This window comes from Daphnia pulicaria, chromosome 1 (assembly GCF_021234035.1).
Source record: "Daphnia pulicaria isolate SC F1-1A chromosome 1, SC_F0-13Bv2, whole genome shotgun sequence".
NCBI classification, from domain to species: Eukaryota; Metazoa; Arthropoda; class Branchiopoda; order Diplostraca; family Daphniidae; genus Daphnia; species Daphnia pulicaria.
Window position 1 is genome coordinate 4,705,133 of NC_060913.1, and position 17,167 is coordinate 4,722,299.

A 17,167-nucleotide genomic window follows, 5' to 3' on the forward strand; every position below is an offset into this window, starting at 1 on the left:
TTCTTCTAATTCAAATAGGAAATTTTGAAGTGGTTCATGTTGGATACAATCAGGAACACACGGATGTTCAAGGTTTTCCTCATTGGCATCTGGAATATAATCTGCCGTAAAACAAAAGTGAACAGAACATTAGACAGCATGCAGACAAGAAATCACTCAATCTGTATAAACTGACTAATAAATTTAAAGAGCTTTTCAACTTAAAAACTTTCCTTTCTGTTTTCATTAATTGTCACTAATGTGTAATACATGGTAATACACATTAAGCAATGAAGAATAAGGTTAAATCTCAAGATAGAAATTGTGCTTATAAAAACACTGTTTGAACACTTATTAATACAGATTAAAGAAATGAATGTCTGAACAAACCTGAGGAATAATATTCAGAAGGATAAATTTCATTTACTTGCTGGTCACTTTCATTTTGCGCCTCTAGTTCACGCAAATATTTACCCAAACAAAACGAAAATTCATCCACCCAAACATCGATGGGATTAGAGTTGGCATCAAGAATACGGACTAGTCTAGGAGAAGCAATGGCTAACGACATGGTAGAATTAACGACCGAAACCGCAAATTAAATTGATAACAAAAACAATACAATTATCAACGACGACCTAAGACAACCTTCCTCACGTGTGTCTCGAGGCCGAATCAAATTTCTTTGTCCTACGGTTTCCTTCCTACGACCTTGATATTTCGAGGGGCCCTCTGATTGGCTGTTGAACCGGATGTGAAATTTCTTGATTGCCAAACAGTTGAGATTTGATAATCGGGCATTATAAGAATTACCTAAAAATATTGATGGCTTATTTCAACACTTTGTTATTGCATTTAATTTTTTAATTCTAGCTATTTAACTTTTACACTTAGCAGTCTTCTTAGCTTTACTTCCTCTCTAGTCCCTCATTTTGTGGCAATAGAAAACAAAACTTCAAAGAACCGTACCAGTGAGGAAATGGCCGAATCATTGTTGACAAAAATATCAAAACCACCTAATGTTTTAACAGCAGTTTCAACAGCTGTTTGGATCTCGAATTCATCCCTGACATCCACAATGCATGGGAGGCATTTTCCTCCAGCAGCCTCAACTAAAGAAATGTAAATGCATGAAACAGCTATTGATTATCCGATTATGTCATGGAAATGTAATTTACATACGCTCTTTAGCTGCCGTGTAGATGGTGCCTGGCAATTTTGGATGTGGCTCAGCAGTTTTGGCGGCAATCACAACATTACCTCCATCTTTAGCTGCTTTCAATGCAATTGCTTTTCTAATACCCCTGCTGGCTCCAGAAAATGGTGCGGCCGGTGAGTTTCCTTTCAGACGACATCATAAATTAGGTGACTGACAAAAAATGAATTTTAAAAGCGCAATATTCACCCAGTGTTGAGCATTTTGAGTTTCGTATCAGAATTCAGAAGAATGACAAACAGAAACTAAAGGTTCACTGATTACAAGATATCGAAGATTTCCTGTCGAATTTCAATTTCAAAATTGCATTCTAGATTATTTCGTATGAAAATTGAAAAACACAACACACAACGCCATCTATCAGTTCAAAACAAACTACTATTCGTATTCGTAAATAAAATAACCGAAAGACTTCTCCTTCACACAAAAAAAGAATTTCTTATTTCTTATTCTTTTAAAAAAATGTTTGAATAAAAATTTAATTCCACTTAAAATGCTTCTCAAAATACTACCAACTTTCCACATTTAATTTCCCAAGACTTAAAAAAGAATTTTTTTAAGTTTAATGAATAATGATGTTTTTTTAATGTTTAAACTTTAAAGATGCCGTGACTAAAAATAATATTTTTTGTCCACTTCCGCATTGTTTCCGGAAAGAAGAAGATTGGGAATCTATATATAAGTGACGTACTGAAGCTACCGAGATGTATAATTTGAATTTTGAAAGGCACTTCATGGATCGAAGAATAGTTTTTTTTCTCTCTGTGCGAGAACCATTTCCATCGTGCCCATAAATAATTCATAAACTCCCTACCTCACCGTAAAACAGAATTTTCGAGGAAAAATTTTAGTAAACAAAGCAGCAAGGAATAAATGGGTGGAAGAGAAGAGGGATTTTTTTTCTTTCTTTTTTTCTTTTGTTTTCAGCGGACTGTAATTTAACTAATTTTGGTAGCCACTGATTGTTCGTCAGTCTATAAACTGCCATCTCGGAAATGCCTTGGTAGTGTACAAAAGCTGCGGCTATCACCAAAACGTGAAATATTTTATGGCTTTGAAACTGCAATGAAAACCAATTAGAAAGTGGTAGCAAAATGAGGAAATTGGAAGGTGGAAATTTAATAAAAAATGAACGTACCCAGATATCACATTTTCCAGGGAAGTAACATTCTGGTATACAGGACAGGAGGGCTCCCAGAATGTAAGTGCTGCCATTAGAATCAGCCATCCGAGAGAGGCGTAAGAGACGACGTTTACCCAGCCTTCCATAACATGCGTAATGAACGGCCGGAATGGCACCACTCAAGCCAAAAGCGATGAAAATCCCTGTTGCAAAAAAAAAATCATCGTAAAATATCGATCAAACAAATGAAACATGCGAAAAATGGGCAGTACCTGCTCTGAAGGGTCGGTATTTAGGTTCGCCAAATTTATCCACCATGGAAGTTGTAATGGCACCAGCCGAGACCCGAAATATGGTGGCCACAGTTAGGTGACTTTGAGCTGATATTGGCAGTAGGCATCAGGCAGTGGTGTGGTAGAGCTCAGGATGAGGAAAGGTATTCTGACGTAATAATCCAACTTTGAAAAGAGTTTGCCCACACATTCAGAATGGCAATGCAGAGTGTGATAAGTGCAAGACAATCCCAAACACAGGATGGCTCAGGCGAAGAAAGTAGCAAAAACCAATCGTTCTTCCGTTTGCGGCCGTTTGCAGTTCAGACCGGTTCAGACCATATCAGCGTGTAGACAGCGAGACTGACACAAATGCGACAAAGCCAATGAGATGGGTTCAAATTTTGCCAGTTTTGATGATAATTTTGATGTGGCTGTTGCTAACAGTAACAGATGGCGTATAGTTGCAGACGACGGAAATTTCTGTTGCTCCTGTCCTCTAGGAACAAAACTCGTCCCGAATCGATCCCCGTTCAAATAAAAATAAGAATAGAATAATTAGGCCATGAAATAAACACAAATTGTATTTTCATATTGTGAAAGACAATAAAAATATTAAACGTAACCTTTAAATACAAATTTGAATTGAAAAAAGTTTCAATGCTTTTGCAAGGATTTGAACCAAATGCGATAGCTGACTCGATAAAGGACTACCCCGTTAAATTTAACAATAGAATATAAAAATTAAGACAACTTATTAAATAAATCTATTTTTTTTTCCTTTATTCTCTTTTCCTACTTAAACAGAAACTCAATTTTCATCATACGCAACAAATCGCAACAAATATAAATAGTACCATTACCATAACTATAATAAGGTGCTGTGTGGCTCAGTGGGTTAAGGCACCATATATGAAATCTATGTGAGTGGATGTGAGTGGATGTGAGTGGATTAAGCCGTCAATTAAAGTGCTAGCTACGATTAGTGACCCGTTGACTTCTGTTTAACGGTAGCTTCGACGCAATAAGTCTAGGCTTTAATGGAATTCTTTCGACGTTGGTAGGTTCCGAGACGTAATTGCATTACGGCTCATTGCGGCTTAGGAGGAGTTATATAAACACACATTATTAACCCTGTTTATATTTTTGGGAGTGCAATTTCAGATGTGTTGCATGTTGATTCGAGCCCAGTGGTTCCAGTATTCTTCTCAAATTGAACTGTTTGTATTATGCAGATGAGCAGCAGCAGTCGTTGTCATTGTCTGTCTTTTCGGCAGAGACTAGCGCGCCATATATAGCGCACTGTGTGTTGTAGCTGGAGGGTTCAATTCTCTATATGTTATGTCAGTGATTGAAAATTGGCCTGTTCATTGAAAAGCTGCATGTAATATTCCCGCGTCTAGCCGCTGGGGTAGTATATATCTAGGAAACTATGTGCTCCTGAGAGGACTGTTATACATCTGACGGCTGCACTTTTGATATTAGAGCACTTGTATGCCTTTTCTTGATTCTTTTCTCCGTTGGTCTCTTTTTTTTTCTCCCCCTCAATGGGGACTTCAATTGTCGAGATGGAGAGAAGAAAAGAGATTCGACTCTGAAAGAAAATATAACTCTCTCTCTCTCTCTGTGCGTGGGTGCAGCAGTCGAGAGCCGGGCCAAAAGGGAGAAGAAGAAGAAAAAGATGAGCTAAGAATGTCACAAATAGAATCAAAAACGTGTGTATTCACTCTATATATTCCTCCTCCCATCCATCCAGCACTGTATATAAACACGCTATAGCCTAGTTCAGTCAGAGTCAAAAAAGATATGCGACTCATACAACAACGCGCGGGCAGCAGACAATAAGAGCCAAGGGAGTGGATGTAACGTGTACGCAGCGTCGCAGCAGGAAATAAAATTCCCTCTTCATCATTATTTCCTCCTCGGCTTTGACAATCATTTCCCATTTAAGAGATATGGAAAATCTGTTCAAACCGACAACACTCTAAGTGCATCCCGATTTTTATTTTAAAATTTCCTTGTACAATGTGCATGGGTTTCTCGCATTTCAATAGTGCGCGCACTCGTTGCTCCATATTTATTATTTATGTCCATATTGCGCCATATTGTGGAATGTTGTATAACTGGGCGACACAAGGAGCAGCCAGGAGCGTGTACGCATCATTGGCCACGAATGGAAAACGCCATGGCATTTAATAGACACGTAATGCAGGCAGCGCCCAGCACACTACGTTGATTTGTGTACCAGCATCAGCACGTCGTATATATATTAGATGGCATTAATCTTTTGTTTCCCCATATTATTATACAATCGCCGCTCTCATAAGGCGCACAGCACAGCTCTATTGCAACTTGTAAGGAGGCCTATAAATGTCCTTCTTTTCTCCTATACCCGTTTTCTTATCAAAACGGCGGTTCTTGGCCAATGGCCATTCACTAACAAAAAAGGTGGCTCCGCTATTTTAAACAGTAACATCATCACCTTTATTTTTTTTCTATTATCTCCAATTCACAATAGACTCTTGCGATTTAATAGATTTAATGTATAAGCAAAAGCCCAGATTTAAAAAAAAATAATAACTGTTAACTATGCATCTGTAGCTATATGGCTGGCGGCTGATTAATATAATTAAATGGTTTGGCGCGCATGCGCTGCCTCGGCAACGGTCGATTGATTCCTAGCCTACAAGGAAAAGCCAAAAATTCGTCTGCGCGTTTGTATTTATTATCGTCTCGTCCATTTGGGGAAATAAAACGATTGGCAATCGTCCAAAAGGGGAAGCCGGAAAGAGAAGGAGGGGGCCGGGTCTTGATGATAGACGCGGTCGTGATATGGGAAAATCGTTGGACCAGATTTGGATGTAACTGCGGACGTTAAATTCGGAACGCGGGATGTAACTGAATGGCGCTCCCCCGCCTGGCAAGTGCTTGCCTCCTCCACCTGCTTTCCCCAACGAATTCGAGCCACCTCCCACCTGTTATTCGATGACATCAAAATTCAAACATTTCTTTTATATCTTTTTTTGGCATTCCCATAGAAAATTCACATTTTTTAAAATACCTCTGAATTGATTTTAATGGCTGGCATTACGTGACTGGGCATAGGCGGCGGAGGAGGAGGAGGTGGCGGTGGTGGAGGTGTTAGACCTGCCGCCATTTGAAGTGAAGCTCCGCCATCTAAAAGTAAACGCCGGAATTGTCTTGGTGTATTATGCAATATGATATTGAAATAAATTACCCTGGGAGCAGGCAGGTGCGTCCATGTTACTGATTTCTAAAGGCTGATTGACTTTAGTTGGTGCTGGAGACGAACGGACACCGCTTTTCTCTCCGGCTTGAAATGGGGCGATTTTTCCACTGCTACTTTTGCGGCCAACGCCGCTCTTGATTTCTTCCGATTGTCTTCTGAAATATGGAATATGAAAAATGTAATCTAAAGGGAACAACAGCGTGCAGCATTAACGAAATAATTTGGAAATAATTACAAAGAAGGAACGAACTTAATGATTGCATATCAAAATAGAAGGGGGATAACAATGAACAGATTGAGAGTCGTGAGGCGTTTTTCTTTCTATTGTCTTTTTGCGGAATAGATCCACAACCAAAAATGGTATAAGTGAGGGGAGTCCATTGTTGCTGTGAAGGCCCGTTGTATACCGTATACAACGTCAAGGGTAATGCCTGGATCGTGACTTGCCTTCCCAATCGAACAATTCAAAAGCCAGCACCAATCGCATGATGTGGTATGTTTGTTATTCTTTGATCACTCGCTCCGAGTTTTTTTTTACTTGGGGTTATTTCTTATTTGTTTCCTAGCTCGGAAATTCGTTGATTTCCTACTCTGTATTATGCATGGGAGTGGCGCTGTTTTCTTGGCTATCGCACCCAGAAAACCTTGCACGAGCCACCCCAAAAAGGACTTTCTAGTCAGCAGCACTCCTTCCTTTACCGTTGAATAGGTACATATCGGATGAAAGAAACAAAAATTGAATCCAAATTCCACTTTCCACTCGATCCAGCTGAAATCTTTTGCAACTCGACTTGTTTTTATAAATTTGAAGGGCAACTTGTGAATATTGTTTCCATCAGGATGCCTTATTGACCTAGAAAATCCCACCCATTTTAGATAACGTAACGGTGGACACACGGTCGTGATGGTGGCACCACCACCACTTCCAACCAATCGAAATTACACCACTTTCCCCGGGTGGCGTGAGAGAGTCACAAATTCTGTTTCTGCTGGTTTTTTAGACTTATTCAATCTTTATATTCGCTTTCCATCTCTCTCTCTCTCTCTTTCGTCTATTACTGTTAATATTATTATCATATTTTTGGCGTCGTTACTTTTTGATTGATCCGGTTTATGGTAGTCATTCACGACGTTTCCTTTTGAATTTTCGTGATAAAACATCCATCCCGACGACGTTGGACGTGTGCTTTCATTATGGAAATCACTCAGCACCGTTGAAGGTGACGTGTGGTAAGATTAGACGGACTAAGATTAGGGGGAATTTCACACACCTGCTGGTTTATTTGATTCGTTTTTTCTCTCTTATTCCTGGCTTTTTCTCGTTTCGTTGGCTTTTTTTTCCTTTTCGTCTTTTTCAGGTCAGGTGCAGTTGGACGTTCCCCTATTTGGTCATTTACAACGCACCCGTGTCAACAGTTGTCTTCGTCATTCACTACGCAAAATACAGCTTTAAAAAAAAAAGACAAAAATGAGAGAGAAAACTCGGCCATAAAAACATCGTGAATGTCTCCTTCCATGTCAAAAAAAAATAATAAATAAATAAAAGAACTCTCCGACTCTTTTTTGACTTTTCTCTCTTCACCTTTGGCAGTGCGGCTTTTCTTTTATTTTACTTTGAAAATACCAAAAAGATGGGCGTGTTTCTTTGTTTCAAACCTCAAATATTGTCGCAATGGACGAATGAAGAAAAAGAGTTATATGTTAGATGTCTCTACCTGTGTCTACCTGAATTATTATCCTCCCCTCTCTTTTTTTTCTTTCTGGAAAGGTAACGAAAAGGATGAAGAAGAAAACATCATCAACTTGACAACTTTATTTTCAACCAAATGTCCCGTTTCTCTTCTGAACTTTTCATTTAAAAAAAAAACGAGAACAAATGAGAAAAGTTTTGATGACTTCTCGTTTTACGGCCAAAGCAACAACCAAAAAAACAACGTAAATCGAACAAAATTAAAATAGCGAAATGTGATGAACATACAAAGAAACCCGTTTTTCTCCCGAAACATATAATAGTTATAAATGATGATATAAAAACAAGCCCAAAAAAAGAAACAAGGCCGTTTTCTTCTTCTATGGTGTTGAAAATAGGCGAACACAAAGAAGCCATAACAATTTCAAGTCATTGCACTTTCGACATTTGATATTATAAGGAGAGAAACATTAAAAAACAAAGACGCCTAGCATAATAGATACGACGAAGCCACTTAAAAAAAAAAGAAAAACACGCCCAAATCCCGCAGGATAAACAATTACGTTTGGTTTGCACAAGATAAAAATGAAGATACCGAGAATTCTTGTCATGTCCTGCCTACGATTCCGCCTCCTCCAATTTCCAAAGAAAAAGAAAAGTCACGAGAAGAAAAGAAGACGCTATGAAAGAAAATAAATAAATAAGAAAAAACGATAGGTGATCCTTGCGTGTCCGTGAATCGATTTGGCGGATTGATGGGCAAATGGCGTGCGGCTCCCATCATCATCATCCGCAATAGAGGATGCATAAGGAGAGGAAAAAGGGAACCGCCAAACATTGCTGCAATAACTTTCCGGCAACTGGAAGTGCAGCCCAATGTGCTCGGAGAGTTCCTCCAGAATCATCACCGTGAAATCGCAGAAATTGCAGCGGAAAATGTCCGTGGCTTCGTTGGACTCGTGTGATGGCCGATGTGAGCGATCAGATCCTCCTGGCTGCCACACCTGTACGGGCAGTATTGGCAAGAAAACGGCTCCTGGACGCTCTCCTGGACACTTGTCCTGCAGCTAAATGTGTTGGCGGTCGGCCGTCGACAGCGGCTGCTCGGGCAATTGAATCGTCGGGACGGCGGTGGTTGTCGGCGGTGGCTCGTGGGTTTCGACGTCCATGGCTTCGTCGGCCGTCGTATCGGCTCCGTCGACGGCCGTCTCGCTCTCGTCGTGCCTCTTCATGTGCTGCAGGAAATTGGTGTAGTACTTGACGGCGTAGTCGCAACGGTCGCAACGGTCGCAACGGTAGCGCTGCTTGGAGCCGTACAGATTAAAATGGGCTTTGAACTGCCCCTTCATCTCGAAGCTGGACGGGCACTTGGAACACTGGAACCGTTTCAGCGGCTTCGTATTGTTGTCCGTCGTCGTCGTCTCGGCCGTCATCTCGTCCTCGTCTTCCGTCTGGTGCAGGTGCAGCTTCTCATGCTTCGTCAAATTGTCCTGGGCCTTGACGGCGTAGATGCAGAATTGGCAGCGGAACGGGCCGTTGCCACCGTGCAGAGAGATGTGGTACTTCAGCGCTTTGCTGTCCGGATCGAATCGAGCCGGACACAGCGGGCAATTGGCCCAAGTCTTTTCGGCAGTGATGGCAGTTTGACTGGGTTTCACCTCCGATTCCTTCCGGCGGGTCAAATCTATCGCCCCTTCCTCCTCGTCCGCACTGCTGTTGGGTTGGACGGCCAAAATGCGAGGCTGCGGATGCTGTTCAGACGCGCCGTGATGTTCCACCAGCACCTAATCCATCAAATCAGCTGTCAGCTTCAAATTTAAAATGAAAATGAAAAACAAATCAAGTACCTTGGTTCTTTCTTGATATTCGCGACTGTGGACCATCCAATGGGCCAGCAGGTGGTTCTCTTGGCGGGCCGTGTAAGAGCAGACGTCACAGCGGAAGGCCAGTTTGACTCCGTGAAAGCGTTGTGTGTGTGTGAATCAGGAGCTCCGTCTCGACCAGGAAGCCGGCCGGGCAGTGAGCGCAAAAGTGCAACTTTTTTCCCGCCGCCACCTTTGGCGTCTTCGCCGGCCCGACCCAGCAGCAAATCCAATTTCGGTTGAGGGGAGGCACTTCCGGACGACGAAAGCGACGAACAAGATTCTTCCGGCCACTTGGCGCAACTGCTCCTCGTCGGATCTCGAAGGATCGGCCAGGGCGTGGATGATGCCCAGCACGTTCTGGTGGACTTTGACGTGGACCGACAAGACGCCGGCGTTGTTGCACCGGTAATTGCACATGGAGCAGGCGTGCATGTTGTCGCCGGCAGCGCTGCCCAGCTTCGTCTGGTGTCTCTTCTCGTGCTCCTGGATGTTGCTCTAGCGGACGTTGACGTGCGGGCAGTGGCGGCACTTGAACATTTTGTAAAATTTCGTCCACCGCGACACCCACGTCAGCGGAATGTCCAGCAGCGAAACCGTGGCAGAGTCCGGCAGACGGGCGATCGTGTTGGGATCCTGGCCCAGGTGGGTGTAGCCTTCTGCTGCTGGATGCGGCCGCGACGGCCGAGGAAGGCGAACAGCGAACAGGCCGAGATGGGCGTGGGCGAATGATCTCCAGCAGCGGCCACCATCACTTCGTCGTCCGCCATTTTAATGGCCTCGGCGGCTTCGGCTTCGGCTTCGGCTTCCGACCCGATGGCATCCGAATTGGACGCGTAGTTATCACCGTCCAGGAGGCCGACGGGCGGCAGGCCGTGGACGCTGAGGTTTTGATTCAGCAAATGCCTCCGGCTGACGTTGTAGGAGCATTGCAAACACTTGTAAGGTGCATCCCCGCGGCCGATGGAACTGCCGGTGGTAAACGTATTGGCTCTTGTTATAACTGGCCTACGGGCATGAGCTGCAACGGAATCTTCTCCCGGAACTCGACTGTTCCGCGGTGTGGCTCGGCTGTTTTGAATGAGTTAAAACGTTAACTTTCAGTTTCAAATGGATCGCGGTATCATCGCCACGCCAAACATACCGATCCAGATACCAGAGCCGAGGAGACTAAGCACGAACCTATAGCGCAATGAAGACGAGGCAATCTGTAAGAAAATTCAAAATTACATTTTAAAATAATGCCGAATGAAGATGAAAGGATCGTTTTTACCTGGATCAAAAGAGACAGCAATCCAAGCACTAGTAACAAGGTGGAGAAAGTAGAAAGTACCCACAGTTGGAGTTCTGAAGACGAAAACCTGACGATTCTTCTCATACTCTTGAATCCAAATTTGCACACGGGATTGATGTTCAGGAGCCTCAGCATCTTGGAAGGTCGTTAACATGTTGACCTGAAAATTTCAGTCCCGACGCCACGTTCTTTCTCTCCGCAGCCATCTGTGGGTGTTTTCATAGCCAGAGAGATTGATCCTCCTTAAGAGTCGTCGACGTAGACTTTCACCTCCTTCATTCTTCCCTCAATGGCAGTACAGGCGGCACTCGCGGCAGCCAGGACTTCCGGGCCATCTGGCATGTTTGTGAGTAGATTTCGATAGGTTTGTGGAGTAGGCCGATCTAGCGCAACTTGATAACCGGTACTCTGGATACGAGTCAAAGACGTGACAATGGCTTGCCAATCAAACATCAGATCATAGATCTTGGTACGAGCTTCAGGCAGTGGCGGATGCAGATACCTGAAAGAAAAACAAACATTAATCAAGAACGTATAATAAAAGAAAAGCAAATTGATTAAGTCCACTCACATCGTCTGGTTAGTAACGCAAATTTCATGAATAATTGTGCGGATCTGGGGCTGGCCGCCAAGTTCCACTGCATCGGTGTCCTTTTTTTTTCGTAAAATTTCTATTAGTATCAATTTTTTTGTATTTCTAACAATGCAACATACCATGGTGTAGTCGACGTCGACTTCTTTGCGACCCTCAAGAGCAGGGGTCCAGGCCTGAATTCCACCAATTCCACCACCGGAAGCCAAACGCTTTTCTAATTCTTCGTCTAGTTTAGTGACCCATTGTTGCAAATTCGAATACTGACGAAGACTCAGGTCATCTTCTGGATCTTGGACAAGATGTCAGCAAACGTGTTGGCAGAATAAGCGCAAGTCTCCAGCGAGCGAACATCGACATCAATTTGCTCTTCGATAGCCAACAAGTCATCAACTTTCTCATGAAAATGGAAAAGGCATTCCGCGAGACGTTGAACGTATGAGTCCAACTTGTACGATTGCAACACTAAACCGACTCCCTAATCAGAAAAAAAACGTGAATTTTTGAGTAAAAATCGAAGAAAATTTATTATTACCTCAGCAATTAACTGTTGGGCTTCACAATGCATTCCGGCCGCCAAAAGGCTGGCGTTGTATTTTTCTTCCATCTATAAATATTTCGAATTCATATTAGTTAGTAATGGACACAACACAGAAGGGCTCCTATTAGTCTTGTTAAAAAAGCAAAGTAGTTTTCTTTTAATTATTTAAAAAATCGCAATAATGAGATAAGCACAGAAATTTGTTTAAGCATGCGCAGTTAGCCCAGCCAGGGACAGTTAACCCGGTTTCTTTTGGTAAAATGTGAAGCGGACGTGCGTGACTCTTATTACTAAAATCAATTATAGCTGTCAGGCTGGTTTTAAAACGGTAAGTAGAGAAAAGCCGTGATACTATAGAAAGAAAAAAAAATAAGGGAAACAACGGCACTAAAGAGTAAAGGCCAACCTTTGAAGGGGCTGAAGCTGTCCAATAGCCAGCTATGCCGTTGACATAACAACAGCCTAATGATGAGGGAGGAAGAGAAAAGAGATGAAATATTTGAGTGTAAAAAATAGTGGGCTTTCAAACCCCCTAAATAAGACTGTTTTTTTATGTTTTTTTATTGTTTCTCAAATTCATCTCTTGTCAAGTAGATAGAAAATCAAGTCTCAGTATAGAAGGTGGTCATTTTCTCTTTAATTGATGATTAGGTCCCTCAATGGTCAATTTATGGTCTCACATGGTCGTACACGAGGGCATTTAAAGAATAAGGGGGAAAGTTAGAAGTGGCAGATCTTCAACTCACGTAGAAGAAAAGCAAAAATTTGGAGATGAAGTAAACAGTTTGCATCATCACCCCCAGCGAACGTGGTGGAGCATATCCTCTACAGACTACGTCTACGATTATACAAATATTGTAAAAAAAGATCCAACTTGCTTCCTGTCAACTCAGATTACAAGCACTACCAGCAAAGCTGCGTGTCCATAGCATAGCCTGCAGACGACTACTGATCCACCAGTTGTAGACCGCGAGCTCCTCCCACGACCCGAGCAAACCAATAAAAAGAGATTGGACAAAACGAAACTTACATTACGGTAATTTCTCTAAGATTAAGTGCAAGCCTCTAAATTGCTAAGAACGATGGTGTGTTGCGCTGACTTTATTGCTATCGCCACTGGAACTAGTGAGTTAATCAGCAGTTCCACCGCTATTTGGTGGACCATGACGAAAGCATGTGCAAGTGCTTGATTATTGTTAAGCCATTCAGAAAATTTCTGAAAAGATGCCGGGCATTACATTACGAGAAAACAGAAACTGAGGCCTTATTTAAGGAAAGTGATGTAGGTGATGGAGGTGATGGAAGCTATGTGTATAGTAGACAGGCGCGAAGAAAAAGCAATTTATTTTTGAATTGTCGTTTGTATATTGAAAATCGGTAACATGTTATCACAGGGAATTAATTTTGAGCAACGTTGAATACGTGCAAGGTCAAACAGTTTAACCAGAACATCTAACCGAAAATCTTCAATATATCATACTGGGGAATGGGGATTCATAAACTACCTGGCAAAATTGCAGAAAATGCAGCCTCAATGAATAACCAAGAGGAATAGGGAACGCTTAGGTACGACGGGGGAATAAATAGTTGTCGGATTTATACAGTGATGCTTTAGAAAATCAATCCAAAAAAGAGTTTTAACAAGAGAATTTTGCTATCAGTCTACCTCGAGTAATGCAAACGTCAACCCCCTCCTTCCCTCGACTTAATGTTTGCTCAGCGACAATTTCCCATTACTATCTAAACGAGCCGTCTGAGTATGAAACTTCACTTGAAGTGATTTACCGTTGAAATGGACGCTCTGGTTGAATCGATACTGGCAGCTTTTGACGTAGATATGACCATCTTGCTCGCCGACGTGTTTGAGGGTTGAAGTTAGCTGATGTGTTTCCAAATCGAGATTCAGTTTCAGACTCTTTAACTCGCTTGTTGCAGAATAGAATCTCAGGCCGTTTCGCTCGATGCTGCAAAATTATTAGAAAGAGACACGTCATCGATAAAGAGCCATATAACTTATACGATTATGTATTCGAAAATTTACCAGATGTTTTCTTCAGACTTGGAATTCCACAGTTCTTTGGATGGCATGTGATGGAAGAACGACGAAGCACAGCCGCAAGGTCTCTGCATGATTACTTGATGCCGATCAATCTTTTCCCACTTATGATCTCTCTCTGAGATCAGTTCCTCGAATGACTTGAAGGATTCCCAACAAGTACGGACGCCAGCTTCGTCAATCACATATGCGACTCCACGTTGATTGCTCGAGAATTTGATTGAGTAGGGCGTAAATTTTACATAACTTGAAAAGAAAAATGACTTCAAATTATTAAGAAACAGTAAATTATACTTAATACCAATTTACCAAGCCTTTCCAGAGTGAAGAGTGAAACATCCGAACAATCCTCGTTTGTTCTTTAGCACATGTCCCAAAGGATGCGAGAATCCCCAATTCGACAAGTTGTTGTCAGCAAATGCAGAGATTTCCGAAAGCTTATTTTCAATAAAAAATGAGCCGTTTTCTGCGGTGTACATCATGAAATCTTCAGGCATAGAGTCATTTTCGGCATTCAGAGGGAAACCTTGAAAATCATCTTCTTCTTGAATGCCAACTGGAAGAAATGGTGTAACAGGAAAATATGGACGAAGATCATAGCTTTCAGCAGGTTGGTTGAAGGTCAAACTTTCAGGGTAGATTTCATAGCATGTTTCAGGGATTTGTGGTACTGGCCAATGTTGGTGTTCGTAAAGGTGTGTTGTCTGGGGATGAAATGGCAAGCTCTTCATGCAGTAGCTGTTTGACGGTGCCAAGTTTACATGCACACACATTGCAGTATCTTGCTGAAACAAAGCCATGTGAGGAGACTGCATGACATACACGGTATTTGGATTGTAGTTCACAGGGCTCATGGCAAGGGTATCTTCTTCTAATTCAAATAGGAAATTTTGAAGTGGTTCATGTTGGATACAATCAGGAACACACGGATGTTCAAGGTTTTCCTCATTGGCATCTGGAATATAATCTGCCGTAAAACAAAAGTGAACAGAACATTAGACAGCATGCAGACAAGAAATCACTCAATCTGTATAAACTGACTAATAAATTTAAAGAGCTTTTCAACTTAAAAACTTTCCTTTCTGTTTTCATTAATTGTCACTAATGTGTAATACATGGTAATACACATTAAGCAATGAAGAATAAGGTTAAATCTCAAGATAGAAATTGTGCTTATAAAAACACTGTTTGAACACTTATTAATACAGATTAAAGAAATGAATGTCTGAACAAACCTGAGGAATAATATTCAGAAGGATAAATTTCATTTACTTGCTGGTCACTTTCATTTTGCGCCTCTAGTTCACGCAAATATTTACCCAAACAAAACGAAAATTCATCCACCCAAACATCGATGGGATTAGAGTTGGCATCAAGAATACGGACTAGTCTAGGAGAAGCAATGGCTAACGACATGGTAGAATTAACGACCGAAACCGCAAATTAAATTGATAACAAAAACAATACAATTATCAACGACGACCTAAGACAACCTTCCTCACGTGTGTCTCGAGGCCGAATCAAATTTCTTTGTCCTACGGTTTCCTTCCTACGACCTTGATATTTCGAGGGGCCCTCTGATTGGCTGTTGAACCGGATGTGAAATTTCTTGATTGCCAAACAGTTGAGATTTGATAATCGGGCATTATAAAAATTACCTAAAAATATTGATGGCTTATTTCAACACTTTGTTATTGCATTTAATTTTTTAATTCTAGCTATTTAACTTTTACACTTAGCAGTCTTCTTAGCTTTACTTCCTCTCTAGTCCCTCATTTTGTGGCAATAGAAAACAAAACTTCAAAGAACCGTACCAGTGAGGAAATGGCCGAATCATTGTTGACAAAAATATCAAAACCACCTAATGTTTTAACAGCAGTTTCAACAGCTGTTTGGATCTCGAATTCATCCCTGACATCCACAATGCATGGGAGGCATTTTCCTCCAGCAGCCTCAACTAAAGAAATGTAAATGCATGAAACAGCTATTGATTATCCGATTATGTCATGGAAATGTAATTTACATACGCTCTTTAGCTGCCGTGTAGATGGTGCCTGGCAATTTTGGATGTGGCTCAGCAGTTTTGGCGGCAATCACAACATTACCTCCATCTTTAGCTGCTTTCAATGCAATTGCTTTTCTAATACCCCTGCTGGCTCCAGAAAATGGTGCGGCCGGTGAGTTTCCTTTCAGACGACATCATAAATTAGGTGACTGACAAAAAATGAATTTTAAAAGCGCAATATTCACCCAGTGTTGAGCATTTTGAGTTTCGTATCAGAATTCAGAAGAATGACAAACAGAAACTAAAGGTTCACTGATTACAAGATATCGAAGATTTCCTGTCGAATTTCAATTTCAAAATTGCATTCTAGATTATTTCGTATGAAAATTGAAAAACACAACACACAACGCCATCTATCAGTTCAAAACAAACTACTATTCGTATTCGTAAATAAAATAACCGAAAGACTTCTCCTTCACACAAAAAAAGAATTTCTTATTTCTTATTCTTTTAAAAAAATGTTTGAATAAAAATTTAATTCCACTTAAAATGCTTCTCAAAATACTACCAACTTTCCACATTTAATTTCCCAAGACTTAAAAAAGAATTTTTTTAAGTTTAATGAATAATGATGTTTTTTTAATGTTTAAACTTTAAAGATGCCGTGACTAAAAATAATATTTTTTGTCCACTTCCGCATTGTTTCCGGAAAGAAGAAGATTGGGAATCTATATATAAGTGACGTACTGAAGCTACCGAGATGTATAATTTGAATTTTGAAAGGCACTTCATGGATCGAAGAATAGTTTTTTTTCTCTCTGTGCGAGAACCATTTCCATCGTGCCCATAAATAATTCATAAACTCCCTACCTCACCGTAAAACAGAATTTTCGAGGAAAAATTTTAGTAAACAAAGCAGCAAGGAATAAATGGGTGGAAGAGAAGAGGGATTTTTTTTCTTTCTTTTTTTCTTTTGTTTTCAGCGGACTGTAATTTAACTAATTTTGGTAGCCACTGATTGTTCGTCAGTCTATAAACTGCCATCTCGGAAATGCCTTGGTAGTGTACAAAAGCTGCGGCTATCACCAAAACGTGAAATATTTTTAATTTTTTTAAACAAAATCTGAATTTGTTTTTTTTTTCTAAGTCCTTGCCAAAGAAAACAAATTCAGATTTTGTTTTAAAAAATGTGAAAAAACTCACATTTTTTACAGAATCTAGGCATTCCATCTAATTCCCTTTAAAAGTAAAGAAAAAACAAGGAAAAATTATGAAAAATTTACTATG

The 17,167-nt window shown here is 41.0% G+C and overlaps 4 protein-coding genes, 1 long non-coding RNA gene and 1 pseudogene across 5 annotated transcripts; all 6 read right to left on the bottom strand.

Annotated features, from left to right (window-relative positions):
• Positions 1-1,806: 1,806 nt before the first annotated feature.
• On the bottom strand, positions 1,807-2,938 carry LOC124343769 (adiponectin receptor protein-like). The gene is made up of 3 exons (XM_046797249.1): positions 2,591-2,938; positions 2,334-2,521; positions 1,807-2,255 (listed from the first exon to the last, which is right to left on the bottom strand). Exons 1-3 carry the CDS (start codon positions 2,634-2,636, stop codon positions 2,043-2,045), a joined length of 447 nt encoding a protein of 148 aa, XP_046653205.1. The 5' UTR covers positions 2,637-2,938; the 3' UTR covers positions 1,807-2,042.
• A 2,315-nt stretch (positions 2,939-5,253) lies between these two features.
• Positions 5,254-6,327, bottom strand: LOC124326690 (protein diaphanous homolog 3-like). Its single transcript, XM_046785595.1, has 4 exons — positions 6,288-6,327; positions 5,829-6,023; positions 5,652-5,767; positions 5,254-5,565 (listed from the first exon to the last, which is right to left on the bottom strand). The coding sequence occupies exons 1-4, from the start codon at positions 6,325-6,327 to the stop codon at positions 5,269-5,271; spliced, it is 648 nt and encodes a 215-aa protein (XP_046641551.1). The 3' UTR covers positions 5,254-5,268.
• Positions 6,328-7,658: 1,331 nt separating this feature from the next.
• LOC124343599 (zinc finger protein 64-like) lies at positions 7,659-9,761 on the bottom strand. The gene is made up of 2 exons (XM_046796988.1): positions 9,378-9,761; positions 7,659-9,314 (listed from the first exon to the last, which is right to left on the bottom strand). The coding sequence occupies exons 1-2, from the start codon at positions 9,411-9,413 to the stop codon at positions 8,598-8,600; spliced, it is 753 nt and encodes a 250-aa protein (XP_046652944.1). The 5' UTR covers positions 9,414-9,761; the 3' UTR covers positions 7,659-8,597.
• An 18-nt stretch (positions 9,762-9,779) lies between these two features.
• LOC124344091 lies at positions 9,780-11,887 on the bottom strand. The gene is made up of 5 exons (XR_006919543.1): positions 11,814-11,887; positions 11,401-11,756; positions 11,258-11,337; positions 10,666-11,188; positions 9,780-10,600 (listed from the first exon to the last, which is right to left on the bottom strand). It is a non-coding gene; the product is annotated as an uncharacterized LOC124344091 (long non-coding RNA).
• Positions 11,888-13,164: 1,277 nt separating this feature from the next.
• LOC124343385 lies at positions 13,165-14,741 on the bottom strand. The gene is made up of 3 exons (XM_046796714.1): positions 14,185-14,741; positions 13,861-14,121; positions 13,165-13,783 (listed from the first exon to the last, which is right to left on the bottom strand). The coding sequence occupies exons 1-3, from the start codon at positions 14,727-14,729 to the stop codon at positions 13,525-13,527; spliced, it is 1,065 nt and encodes a 354-aa protein (XP_046652670.1). The 5' UTR covers positions 14,730-14,741; the 3' UTR covers positions 13,165-13,524.
• On the bottom strand, positions 14,741-16,144 carry LOC124343804 (annotated as a pseudogene).
• Between the last annotated feature and the right edge of the window lie 1,023 nt (positions 16,145-17,167).

What these genes read in the sequence shown, in the direction of transcription:
- LOC124343769 (XM_046797249.1), bottom strand. Translation starts at nt 2,636, where the DNA reads ATGGTGGATAAATTTGGCGAACCTAAATACCGACCCTTCAGAGCAG. An exon ending in ATACCGACCCTTCAGAGCAG is followed by an intron (nt 2,522 to 2,590) that starts GTACTGCCCATT and finishes TTTTTGCAACAG; the next exon opens with GGATTTTCATCGCTTTTGGC. An exon ending in CTGGAAAATGTGATATCTGG is followed by an intron (nt 2,256 to 2,333) that starts GTACGTTCATTT and finishes TTTTCATTGCAG; the next exon opens with TTTCAAAGCCATAAAATATT.
- LOC124326690 (XM_046785595.1), bottom strand. Translation starts at nt 6,327, where the DNA reads ATGCGATTGGTGCTGGCTTTTGAATTGTTCGATTGGGAAG. An exon ending in CGCACCTGCCTGCTCCCAGG is followed by an intron (nt 5,768 to 5,828) that starts GTAATTTATTTC and finishes GTTTACTTTTAG; the next exon opens with ATGGCGGAGCTTCACTTCAA. An exon ending in CCATTAAAATCAATTCAGAG is followed by an intron (nt 5,566 to 5,651) that starts GTATTTTAAAAA and finishes ATCGAATAACAG; the next exon opens with GTGGGAGGTGGCTCGAATTC.
- LOC124343599 (XM_046796988.1), bottom strand. Translation starts at nt 9,413, where the DNA reads ATGGTCCACAGTCGCGAATATCAAGAAAGAACCAAG. An exon ending in AATATCAAGAAAGAACCAAG is followed by an intron (nt 9,315 to 9,377) that starts GTACTTGATTTG and finishes TTGATGGATTAG; the next exon opens with GTGCTGGTGGAACATCACGG.
- LOC124343385 (XM_046796714.1), bottom strand. Translation starts at nt 14,729, where the DNA reads ATGAGCCCTGTGAACTACAATCCAAATACCGTGTATGTCATGCAGTCT. An exon ending in CTTCACTCTGGAAAGGCTTG is followed by an intron (nt 14,122 to 14,184) that starts GTAAATTGGTAT and finishes TTTCTTTTCAAG; the next exon opens with TTATGTAAAATTTACGCCCT. An exon ending in AAGTCTGAAGAAAACATCTG is followed by an intron (nt 13,784 to 13,860) that starts GTAAATTTTCGA and finishes ATAATTTTGCAG; the next exon opens with CATCGAGCGAAACGGCCTGA.